Genomic DNA, 13,027 nt, shown 5'->3' on the forward strand with positions numbered 1-13,027 from the left:
TTTATTGAAACTGCTCAAGGAATTCTAAAGTATCTTTTAGCCTGGAAACTACATCACTCTTAAAAACAGAACAACGATTCAGTTTCAAGGTAAAAGACGGGAAATCCTTACATTGAGCTGAAAGACCAAATACTTAATCATTTGCCAAATACAGTCTTGTCATTTCAAAACAACAAAAAAACAATCAAAACAAGGACAACAGTACTTGCACATCATATATTTAATTTTCTCTTTCCAAATAGCTCATACAGATGTGTGACAACAGCTGCTGAGAAACAGAGAACCAGTGCCCAATTTTGATGTATTAGCACCTAAGATATTGGCATAGTATACTGTGCACAAGCTTGTAAAATATTTTTTAAAAAAGCCCTGTTCAAGCAGGCAAGGTAGAGACTTTGCGAACCTCCCCTAAGAGTAACTGAAAGAAAAGGGCTGCCGCACCAAATCAGAAATTAAAAAAAGCCACAAATGCAGGTGAAATGCCAAAGGGTTTTATCTTTATTTAAGTCCAAACAACAACTTGGGAGGGTCTCCGTATCGTATGTGAAGAAAAACCCCCAGGAAATCCCAGGGTTCACAGTTGCTATAAACGCACTGCCTAAAAATGGATGGAACTTGAATGATTCTTTAAAAGAAAAAATATACTCAAAGAACAGTGGTAAAATTCTGGTAATAGGTATGAACCAAAACCAAAAAAGCAGGAACATCTTTTCCAGGAGCTTGTTTCATGCCAAACCCAACACTTTAAACCACAGGAATTTGGGATCTTGTGTATGAAAGCCACCATTCCTCCTCTTGGCAATGACCTTGAACACCCTGGTTCTCCCGTGGGAACCAGCCGAGATCAGCCCCGATGGCACAGGGGGCCGACTTCGAGGCTTTGTGTTCATTTTGTCTTTGGAACCACCTCGAGGGGTAGTCCAATATCCTTCCCGCGCAGCTTCATCCCTGGAAAAGAGAAAGAAAGGGGCACTCATTAAACCCATTGAAGGTTACATTTCAAGATGCTACCTGTACAGGGCAGGTTTCCTGACCAATCCCATTCTAAAAATTTCTCTCAAAAGGTCCTTTACTGCCAATTACTCATGCCAACAGTTCAACACTTCATGCTTACAATAGCTTTGAACCAACCGATAGCCTTATCAAACATGCCAAATGGGATCCATTATTACCATTTGTGCCTTCTTTCATACCAACACCAAAAGAAACCTTTTCAAGAATTAAAATTAAAACTTTAAAGCAATTGTTTTCCAGGCGTACTGGAAGTTACATGGAAAAGCACTTAATACATGTGTTGCACACACACAATTACAGAGGTCTAATGCTATACACTAGTGTTATCGGACACTGCCTTCTGAGAGAAAATTTTTCATACGACTGCACCAATAAATTCTCTAAACATCAATACCACATGTACCTTATGTTGTAACAGCTGGCTCAGACTGCCAACTATTCTATTAGCATTAAACCAAAATAAGAAATCCCATAAACTGCTCTTTAAATATTAACTTAAGATGCTATCTTTTGTAGTTGTCTAGTGTACTGCCAGTTCATGCGATAGTTCTTGCATTTTTATGGTACTAGTACATGTTACAGCTTAAGGATTCCACTGCTTTTTTTTTTTCCCCAAGGAGGAGCATGTAGTATCATTAAGAGTACTGTATATTATATTTCGGAGTTGTAGTTTGTAACATTCACCCAGATTTGAAAGAATTGCCTTTTCAAAAGTCTGGGTAAAGTTTAAAAAATACGTGTGAAAGTTTTCAGCATGAAAGAGGATTTTATTCAGAATTAAAATGTCAACAACAAAGTACAGATGACTACTCTACATCTGAAAAACAAAAGTTGGGCATTAAGTCTACTGCTTTTGCTACCAGTTAGCACTCTTAGATAAGTTAATTTTGATGTTTAAGACTGACTGATTCCTTACTACACAAGAAAAGGTCAAACTAAACTCCTGATATTTTAGTATTTACCACCAATTTGTAAAATGTGATAAAAAACTCAGTTGTATTACACTAAACAATAGATAACTATTCCCAAACACTTCAATTCCCTTTAACGAATAATTGACAAAACATCATTAAATTAAATTAATTCCATGCTGGTGTAAAAATGCTGAATTAATTTGATACATATGGTATTTATCTCCAAGCAGAACTATGCATTGGAATCTTTTTTGTTTTGTTCACATACACTTTGCAAATAAACAGCAAGATGCCACCAGCCTGTGACACTTATGTATACCTGGTTTAAAATCCTCACCCTCCATACAGGCAAGTCAACAGGGAGCACATAAAAGAACTAACAGCTACAGTACTTTAGAGTTGGCTGAGTAAACAATCTCATGTTGCAGTACGCACGTGCCAAGTTATTTCTGATTACATCATATAACGTTGGGTTTCAGTTTTACAACTGCACCTAGCTGATGTACAACGCATCACTAACATGATTAAATGCAGAGAAGCAGTTTCTGGGACACCCAGATGAAGTGAAAACCTGCCCATGAAGTACTTTTGGAGAACATTAGTAGTGCAGATCAAGTGCACATATACACAAAGGAACAAGTGTGGAGTGAAAGGGGTATAAACTGTGCTGTAATTGCTTACTCGACATTACGCAGTGCCCAAAGACATTTCAAAGGGACTCACTGAAACAAAACAAGGGGGAAGGGTACTGAGTGTTGAAATAGAGATCTCTCAAAATAATTGGCTCATTCTGTAGCGATGCACTTTCTACACATCATAGGAGTAATTAATAGGAAGCTGTGGGGGTCTGTGGAGCGGATAGCTCAGGGCTCAGACGTTTCCGGAGGAGAAATCCGCAATTGCACAAAAAAACAGTACACAAAAGGCACAATAGTGTGAATTCAGTTTTTTTCATTTATTATAGCATTACACATTATATATAAACCATTAAAGAGGCATTTAATGTACTATACATTTCTCAGAAGAAAATGCTTGGATTTAAAATTGTTCATAATTTGTTTTACACGGCTTTAAAATGATATTCACAATTTTACTATTAAGAGCTTCGGGGAGTCATGAATGAGCAGCTTGCAACTTCAACACAATTCAAGCGCCACTGTGCTTAAGCACATCCCTATTCAAACATGCAAATTCCTCTGTTGAGACAAGTTCACCATACAGCACAAACAAGCCTGTGTACTGTTTCCGTAAACAGTCCGTCAATTGGCAGTATACCCTTAAAGCTAAAAGCTCCAAGCAGCAATCCCTTGACCAGCAAAATGGCAGAAATGAATGCAGTGTCATTCAACCCCTTAGCATTGCATTTCCTTGTGAAGACAGACCTATTTTTTTAGTTCATAAGTCCTGAATCAGGACAGTCATCCAACAGGTTCCGCATTAGTGAGTCTGTAGTTTCCAGTGAACAAGTGTGAATACTCACCAATAGCTCGCTCAATCTTCCCCAAGACCTGGTTGTTAGGAATGGCTTTTCCGCATTCATAGTCCGCAATGATCTGAGGCTTCTCATTGATTTTCTACAGAAATAAGAAATGTATGAAAATGTAATGATTTCCACCAAATGTGAACATTAAATAAGTTACAGCAAAACCATACATTTAACTTGTGCCTTAAATCCAAACATATTACAGGATTTCTTAATTTATTAGACAAATTTAACATCCTTTCTTATATTACTAATTTTCTGAACCATAAAATGAAAAAAAGGCACAGAAGTTTTATATTTGTGGATTTTTTAGGTGGTCTTAAGTTATTACTAGCTCTAATGACCAAAACACATATACCGATCTGGGCACATTAGAATCAGCTCACATTAGCTCAGTTTAAACATTCTGCAGTTCTTCATTACTGCTCAGTTTCAATTACTGAGTGCTTAAAAACGTGATGAAATCATGCCCTTTACTGAACACCTTTCCTGAAGCACGAAACTATCATTTTTAATGATGTCAATGACCATAATGTTCCAATGTATCCTACAGCTATATTTCAAACATACCGACATAACGTATGTACTTCTGACTTGGGAGAAATCCTGACATACTGTTCAAATAGTGCTCATGTAGTGTTTGATGCGTAGAAGGCAAACACTCCCTTTCAGGTGTGGGACGTAAATAATACACAGATAAAAACAAAACTCAGCTATACCAACCAGACGCTAAATAACCCTGAAGTCATTCAGATTTCATATCTGCTGCAAAATACCTCTGGTGTCGCATGCATTAGCGGAGTTAATTCAGCAAGTACTGGTTCCATTCCAGGTAGGTCACGATGTTACTCACAGTGGCCAGGTCTTTCTGGGTCAGTCCTTTGGCCTGTCTGCCTTGCTGGATGACTTTTCCCACCTCCAGCGAGACCCTCTGGTGGTGCAGTTCTTCCGTCTCCCGATCAAGCTTGGCTGTGTTTTTGGTCACCACGTGCTGCTTGTTTTGTCCTGCAGACCCTGTGGGATCACAGCACAGTAAAGCGCTAGCTGGCTCCCGCGGCACCACTCAGAAAATACAGGACGCATTCCTCCTAGGCCACAAAGCACAGAAACACCGGCATTCAAAACGCACCACTGCATTAAGAATAAAACACTGTTGTAGCAACTTTCACAGGTTTTGCTGGGATTGTAAGATAAGAATCAAACACAAGCATGTTTTTATCAGGTTCATATACACTGCTGCAAACAGATGTATGGAATAGCTAAAACGTTCAATCAAGGTATAAGATAAATGATGGATTAAGCATTTCTAAAACAGTGTCCACCTTGTACAAATTCTACATCATATAGCAGATAAAATTAAAGATAGTCACAAACAGTTATATGACCTCTAAATGATTGTCTACCTTAACGTTCAAAACAATCAAGTCCACTGGCACAGAAACATTTTTTAATTGACATAGCAGCATAGCAACAGCTTATGAGTGTACTGCCCTGACATACAGTCCTACTTGGAACCATTGCCCAGTGTAACATTCTAAAGGGCATAAGTACATGTAAATAGAAGATTGGTTTATATAAACAGCAAATGGGCAGAAAGAGAAATAAAAGTGTACATTTTTAAACTTGTTCTAAACAGTGGGAACCACAACCGTGTTTTTTTTACCTTTTGCCCGTTTGTGTAAGCATGGTCAGGGTGCACCACTCAGACAATACAATGTCTAGGCACAGGCCAAATTAATGGAAATTTAAAAGACAAACACAGCTGTTTCACCTCTTCTTGATGGTGAAGCCAAAGCCTCAAAGGGAAACCAGCCAGTCAGTGTTTAAAGAATTGTTTTCTACTCCCCCCTTCTGAGTGAAATGCCTTTTACATTCCATGTGCAACTCTGTGTCCTTATTTCACTACTAAGTACTTAGTTGGGTTTAACTGATGTATACCCCTTAATATTTCACATGCTTGAGTCCCATCTCTACTCTAATGCCTTTTGGCCTAGACTGAAGAGATTTAATTCCTTTACCCTGTCTGCACTTTCAGAAAGAATTCCTGACGAGCAACGACCTTTTACTGGTATGGCGAGCACAACCTTCTTAAAGAAGTCTTAATATGGAATATAAAGGTTGGGCATTAACTTCTCTGATTTTAAGTCCCGCACATTTTGCTGTATACCCGAGCACTACTGGCATTTTATCGATTCCCCACATGGTCTGGATGAGATCACAGAGGAACCTGCATAAGAAAAAAAAATACGCCCAAGGCTTTAGGACACTTCGAATTAGACGCTTACTACCTATAATTTGTTACTACGCCCTGTGTGGATCACCGTGCGTTTCACAACAGTAATTTTGGCAAGTGTTTAACCAAATGATCGTCTAAATATTTCTGCTGCTCCTTGCAGCTTTTTGTATTTTTGCCACCCCCACTGTTTTTTTTGTATAATGTGCACTTTATCCGGCTTACTAATCGCACCTCAGTATCGATCAATCATGACTACTGAATGAAAACTAGTCATGAATTAGTGCTCAAACCACAAACACATCATTTCTGCAAAAATAACTCACTATGGGTAAAACCACTGCTATAGCATGTGGGCATGTTATAGAGTGGTACTGTGTCTAACAGCAGCTGAACCGAGATGATGCAGTCCCTCCTATTTTCCCTGTCAACTCAACATACAGCGAGCCGATTAACGTGACTTCAAAGTATGTTAAAAAAAGCTGGAGGATGAGTGAATCTTACATGTATTTATAATAGCTGTCCATTGCAGAAACCCCAAATCAAGGTTCTGCCAAAATAAGGAAAAAAAAATGCTGGACACTAATTTACTGTCAAGAGGATTCCTGGATCACTACTCTGACTTAATAAGATTTGGTGTTAACTTAAGAGCACCTTCTCCAGTTGCTGTAAGTGGAACTCCCTTGTCTCTTTGATATATTTGCAGGGTTTGAAAAATAACCAACACACACACAGGTTAAAAGTGGCACTGCTGTCCCCGTTAGCCAGTTTTACACCTACTTCTCAGACTTGTATGTTTGGAAGATCAGATGAAACTATTAAAGATAACCAAAAGGACTTCTGTTTTTGCAAATGATTACGCACTACCGTTTCTGTATCCTTTCACTGTAATCAAGGCATCTACAAACAGTCATAACCTTTTTAAAGGGCATTCCCCAAGCTCCATAACTACTGCTTCCTCTAATAATCCGGAAAGTCTGGTGAAAACCAACACCGACTGTAATTCAATGCCATGGGAAAACACCTTGTGTGATAAGCAGACAAATCTTTAACTCAAACGTTTCTTCGAGGTCAGGCACCGAAAGAAATGTTTTTAAGTCACATCTCTAAAACCTTAGCTGGAAAAAAACTATTATAAATGTATTATATTATAAACGCACTGGTTTTCCCCATGGACAGAAATGTAAGCCTTTTAGTAGACAAGATAGAAATCGCAGCAGGAGACCATTACTTGGTGGCATTTAAAAGGACGTATCAACCAAACGGGAACAGTGATTACTTTCTACAAGACTTACACAAAGTTTCAAACCGTCACATGTAAATTTTACATTTGTAAATTAGTAAATCTACAAGACTACCTAGTATAAAGTCTGACAAGCTTGGAGAACTCATGTCCCCATAACAAACTGCACCCTTATGATAAGCAGTCCATAAACTCGGGGACATACAGGTGGATACACAGGGACTCCAAGCACGCCCAGCAAAACAAAGCCATGTGACCTGACACAAAGTCACAGGCAATACTACACTTCCAGGTTTGTGAAAAAAAAAAAACAAAATGCATAGTACCACACTTCACAACTACGCAGGATTCTTACATTTCTTTGTGGTTTCGAGCTCCTCTCCTCTTCTCTGTGCTGCTATAACTGCCTGGAAGACAAAGTCCATCATTACAGAGGGCATTTGCAAAAGCTTCGTCATAGGCATTTCCTCGGGGGGGGTCTTCAAAATATATTTGGCACAGATTTACTGGAAAACGGCTCACTAACATCGTAGCGTTTTGCAAGCACCGAGTCAGCAGCGATGGGCGCTTAACGGGCAGGTCGCCTCCTTCCATACGAGAGACGCGGATTCTCAATCGGCCGCTCGAAGTTAACATGGAGCGACAATTCATGAACGGCCGGCTGCTGGTTTGAGGACGCCTGTTCGTGCTGTTCCTCGTCGTAATGACAATGCACGCAGGATAACACCAGTACCGTGCATCGGTAATATAACGAGCACCCCGATCTCCTGAACATTAACCAGTGGCCTGTCCGAGGCCAATATCTCCACACGACACGGTCACCTCGAAGCTCACTGGCGAAAATGGGGTCAGCTCCCACAGTTTAATAACGTTAAAGAAAAAAACATATTATAGGTTTATAGGGGAAACTACTATGTCGTTGGGTGGAGAACACTGGACTTTAAACCACTCTCGCACGTCACCCTGCACATATGTAATGCAAACACACGAACAGTGTGGCCGTGTATACCTTTGAACAAACTATAACGCACGGTTTCTTGTCTGACGACGCCTCCTTCGGCATTCAGCAGTGTCGTCGGGCGAAAAGGACGAGTCGTTTACGGTCTGCACACGGGATCGAGCCGAGAGGCCCAGTCCTCCCGCTCCCGTCCCCGGGCTCGATTAGTGCGGAGCCCCGGAGACCGGCCACCGCGAGGCTGCCCACTTTACCTGTTTGGACTTCGCCTGCGACGCAGTCGGGCCCTTCTTCCTCAAGACAGTCACGGTATCCCAGTCACTTTCTGCCATTGTTACAAAGATAAGTCTCTTATTTACACAGGTTATGACGCGACGTCGCTTGTTTTTTGTTTTCCCCCCCACAAAATCTGTACCCGCAGAAGTTACCCCCCGAAACAGACGCACGTTTTCCTCGAAGCTTTATTTAAACGCTCTCGTCGCAGACAGAGCTGGAGCCCGGGGGGGGGCGGGGCCTGGTGTGGAACTTACCAGAAACCTGCGGCTGACGTCACCGCCCTGGGAATACTGTTTACAGGGAGCTGGGCTGTCATGTCATGACAGGCCGACATCGGGCCAGCGGCGTGCTGAAGACGAGTGAAGAAACGTGCATTGGCAGAGTTCATGCAGCGGACCTCCCGTGTAGCTGGTTGTTTGCAGACTTTGCTGGTGGGCAGGCGCATACCCTGCACCAGTAGGTGGGGCAGTACAGGGGATATTTAAAAATATGCTAAGAACATCTCGTTTTCATCAGCCTGTATGTTATATGCCAAAAACATCACATGTACATTTTAGGCATGTAATATTAGGGAATTTCTGGACGTTTGGGACAGAAGGGTGCAAGAGTTTGATTGCTTATTATCTCTAAATCACTTGCTTTGACAAATCCGTTACACTGTAAACAGCGCCTCCCCAGGGAGCACACGGTAGCGCAAATATACCCCTTTTCCCAACACAGCATTCGTGGTCAGAAAGAAGTGTGATGTCTAAAGGGGATGGAGAAATGCTCTCTGCTTTTCGAGCCGAGGAAAGCTCTCCAGGTGGCATAATAAACTTTTCACAATTGCAGTGCAATACACTGTGACTTTTGCATCCCTATGTTATTGGTCCTTCAAGCCTGCTTTCAGCAGAACTCAAGCTTTGTGTTAGAGATCTCCCATTCTGGCACAAATGAGGTGGTGTGCACGAAGGCTCAACGTCAGGCAAATTCATCAGGGGAGTACCCCAGGGGTCTGTATCAGGACCACGGCTCTTCCTAATTTCCATTGATGGTCTACGTTTGGCTAAACTAATCGAGTTCGCAGACGATCCTAAGGTTTTAAGATTAGCGAACACTTTGCTTAAAGGAAAGCTGAAATGGAAATTCAGAATGATTTAGGTGCGAACAGAAACGTTCTGATGCGTTTAGTTCCTTTCAGATTAGGGGGTCTCAAACTCAATTCCTGTGGCCCCAGCGCAGTGCTAACCACTGCAACACCACCCTGCCCTGAAGAAGCTTTTTCGCTGTCTCTGGAAGAATAGGATTCAACATCATAATACTCATAGAAACCTCATATTTAATCTTTTTCAGTGTAAATGAGCAACATGAGGACGCCACGCGATATGCTGGTTAGTGTCAGAGGTGAAAGGTCAATCTGCGAGCACAAGGTCGAACTCCTGATTGGCTGACACAAGTGAAAGATGAAAGGTCACCGTCTCTTCACTGCGGGGGGGGACAAAGGTCATTCTCGCCGATGTCCTGATCACTAGGAATGGGGCGAAGCGGCTACCAGGCACAGGACAATTCAGAGGCCGCGTCGCTGTTCCTGCGCGTGCGCGCGGGAGACCAGCCAAACTCAGACTGGGCATCGTCGCCGAACGGTGGCCTGGGCCTGCGTCCATAGCGCTTGGAACCCTGCGTGCTGCCCCAGGTGCGAGGCTTGGTGTTCATCTGGGAATAAAAAGGACAATCTCTTGAGTACGATTACGACAGAAAGAGGTGCTCCTCAGCAGGACAAAGACGTCCTAATTTAAGCCTGCCAGCTTAGTGGACATACTTTCTTTCAATAGATGCCTGCAGAAAGACTAAAACTGAGCTCATTCACTTTATAGCAGCTTAATGGGTACACACTGGGTGGGATGCCAAAAACAAAAATATCTTATTAAATCCCAATTTAAAAGCAATGCATTGGGTAGGATTTATTGGACTTTGTACCTACAATTCTTACAATGGTTTTGAATGGATAAATCTGTCAAATTTTAAAACACAACAAACTATGTATAATGGCTCATGCAGATGTGGTCTGGGGAATAGAATTATGGATCCCACTGCAAGGACACACGCCAGATCACATGTATGTCATGAGGCACGGTATCGAACGTTTCTCAATTTAAGGGAAGCAGTCACAGTCTTCTCAGAAATGCCCCTTTGAATCTGCCACTTTTGATCTGCCTTCTCACCTGTACAAACACAGCTGTGCTCATCTGCAGAGTCTCCATTCGCTCGCTAAGTCGGGCCAGCCAATCCAGATGGTCAGCGATGGACATCTTCAGGTCGATGTTGTTTTGCTGGAATTGAACAAATAACAAGTAACACCACCAGTTTCATAATGAAGTTTAATCACTGGCAAACTTCTTACTATGGAAAAGAGATAATAGACATTCGGATACCTAGGGATCAATGCTAGGAGTATCCAGTGTCCACAATTCCTGCAGTCTTTACATGCAGTTCCTGTTATGTCACTGGGATCCAATCTGATTCCCTGGTATGTATTCCAGAGAACCCGGTTATAAAGCTGATCCCTTAACTGACATAGTTATGTCATTACCCAGGCCTTTTCAGTCAATTACAGGTCCTAAACTTACAGTGTTCTGTTGTTTCTTTGAAACCTCCTGGGTTTTGAGGAACTGGAAAAGGGTCCACTTGGGGAGATCAATTGGCTCAATTAAAGACTCGATTCAAAGAGACCAGCTTCTATGAAAACTAGAACTGTGGGTCACCACCCGCACTCCACCCAAGATGTCCTTGGCTAAAACCAATGAGAGATCATGGACCTCCGCATACTAAAAAGGATGTTTTCTTTCATTAACTGCAGAGAGCTGTTTTTTTTTACCCAGAAGCCACCTTCTCCTGCTGAGCAGGAAAAGCTTGGCCCCCCAGAGACTGAAAAAGTTCCAAAAAGAAAGACCCCAATATGCTTTAGTGCATTGTTGACTCGTAACCCCACAGTCTAGTGATCCCAAGGTTGGAGACTGAGGAAGGAGTCAGGTGCTGTCCAGGAACCAGCAGGGGGAGTTCAGACCTGGTCCCAGAGGGCAAGTTGTCAAGGTGACCTTTAGAGGCACAGCACCTAACTGGGAGAAGATGTTCAATTGGTCCAATGAGGCCAGCCATTCAGCGGTTTAGCTCATTAAGACCCATGCTGGAATTAAAACCTGCAGGACCTGGGCCACCCATCCCTACTGTTACGTGTTCTGATCTTGAATGTGTGTGGGAGTTTGCAGGTCCACTTATTTAAATACTCTCCCAGAAACATCCACTTTTTCAGGGCGCTGGCTGTCTTTACCCTCTAGTCTGGAAGGTTTAGACCAAGGTTAGGTCAAGAATTAGGGCTAGGAAAAAATTAGGGTTGAGGCTGACTGCAGGTGATGAAGGCGTTTGGGTTCAAACCCCGGAGCGGACAAGTGTCGTACCGCCGCCATGTTTTCCTTCAGCTCGGTGGCGGAGAGCCGCAGGTGCTCCAGCCGGTCCACCTGCTCCCGGAGGCGACCCTCCAGAGCCTCCATGAGCTCCGGGCTTTCCGCCGCCTTCGGCCCTTCTCTCGCAGACATCGCCGCCTCGCCTGGCGGGGACGGACGCGCCGCGGGCTCCGGCCTGCGCAAAAAACCAAGAGGCGCATCGCCGCGTCAGTTGCAACTGCCTCTCCCCTCAAGAGTGAAAATATACGACTACGGCGTGAGCGTCCACGTCAGACCCTGCGGCATGCACAAGCCATAATCGCCGCCAGAGCCGGTGTTGGGGGTGGGGTTGAAAGTTGCTCGGTGTTCTGCAGCTGAGGTCGATATTTCCTCGGTGCTGAGGCTGCCCGATTTTGTGGCATGTCAGAAAGCCGCACTACACGGGCTGATTGTGTAGGAAATGTACCTGAACCCAGAGCAACTTCATTGGGGGCCCCGATTTTTTTTTTAACTTTTCAAAATATATACAGTTTCACGTCGTCTCAATTCGTAGTAGCCGATTCGATACCAATTAGAAACTCTACCGTTAACACCCCCCAAAAAAAACAGGTGTCGGACCTTTTTTTTTTTACAATCACATGCAAGCTTCTTTACAGTTATTAGCTACAGTAAATTGCCTCATAGCCGCTCAACATTTACCTGGCGCTTAAGTTCGTGTCAGGCTAAAAAGAAAAACAAGTCACTACTATGCCATTATCATTATATCGGCAGCGATCAGGTGATCCTCTATGAATCTCAATAGAGAAAAAGAAAGGCAAATATATAATGGAATTTAATAGGAACCTAAACGAAGTACAGGACATACCGAGCCCGTCTGTGTAAACAACATTTGTACAGTCATCTTACTCGACATTAGGAACAATTAGCATGGAGTTAAAACTTTTGGTAGTCTCCAGCCGAGAAACCCTATCGAGGTAGGGGGAAGGATAGCTTTGAAGGAGATCAAATTGATAACTTGCATGACAAACTGGCGCTTTTGTAGTCCAGTATTTAGCGGAACAGCAGAAAACAATTCACTTACACTTCTAAGGAGACTGTAAAAAAAAAACAACAACCCCGGGACCGTGCGGGTTTCCTAAAGCTTCAGCGGGCACCACAATGCTTCTGTCGAGAAGTCCGTCCTATTTACGGCTCTCCGATTTCCCAGTTTTGAAACAGCCGTGGAGTATGACTTTCGGACAGGGGACGTCTTCAGCGCACGGCTGGGAAGCTGGTCTGTCGCCGTTGTAGGAGCACTGGAGAGACCTTTTGTCTCGAAAGAATCCCAGGAATCTCACCTCGGCTGACGTCAGCCCCCTCCGCCGAGGGGAAGAGTGGAAAACGGCGATTTCAGAGCCCAGAGGCACCAGCTTTCCTAAAGCCTGAGCGCTCACACCGTGTCCGTCTCCACTATTGTGGCTGTGAAAGACGCACACCCCCAACACACACAC

The 13,027-nt window shown here is 43.2% G+C and overlaps 2 protein-coding genes across 4 annotated transcripts; both read right to left on the minus strand.

Moving 5' to 3' along the window:
- Positions 1-205: 205 nt before the first annotated feature.
- Positions 206-8,342, minus strand: edf1 (endothelial differentiation-related factor 1). Of its 2 annotated transcripts, none has more exons than XM_088615575.1 (5): positions 8,097-8,342; positions 7,243-7,294; positions 4,265-4,425; positions 3,409-3,502; positions 206-948 (listed from the first exon to the last, which is right to left on the minus strand). In XM_088615575.1, the coding sequence occupies exons 1-5, from the start codon at positions 8,172-8,174 to the stop codon at positions 887-889; spliced, it is 447 nt and encodes a 148-aa protein (XP_088471701.1). In that variant the 5' UTR covers positions 8,175-8,342; the 3' UTR covers positions 206-886. The 2 variants fall into 2 exon arrangements, with proteins under 2 accessions (XP_088471701.1, XP_088471702.1); XM_088615576.1 differs by lacking the exon at positions 8,097-8,342 and adding an exon at positions 7,897-8,064.
- A 1,074-nt stretch (positions 8,343-9,416) lies between these two features.
- LOC148644066 (uncharacterized) lies at positions 9,417-13,012 on the minus strand. Of its 2 annotated transcripts, none has more exons than XM_088615578.1 (4): positions 12,875-13,012; positions 11,553-11,733; positions 10,320-10,427; positions 9,417-9,810 (listed from the first exon to the last, which is right to left on the minus strand). In XM_088615578.1, exons 2-4 carry the CDS (start codon positions 11,688-11,690, stop codon positions 9,646-9,648), a joined length of 411 nt encoding a protein of 136 aa, XP_088471704.1. In that variant the 5' UTR covers positions 11,691-11,733; positions 12,875-13,012; the 3' UTR covers positions 9,417-9,645. The 2 variants fall into 2 exon arrangements, with proteins under 2 accessions (XP_088471704.1, XP_088471703.1); XM_088615577.1 differs by having other exon boundaries at positions 12,619-12,973.
- Positions 13,013-13,027: the final 15 nt, after the last annotated feature.

Source organism: Lepisosteus platostomus, chromosome 21, assembly GCF_059453375.1.
Source record: "Lepisosteus platostomus isolate fLepPlt1 chromosome 21, fLepPlt1.hap1, whole genome shotgun sequence".
Lineage (NCBI taxonomy): Eukaryota > Metazoa > Chordata > Actinopteri > Semionotiformes > Lepisosteidae > Lepisosteus > Lepisosteus platostomus.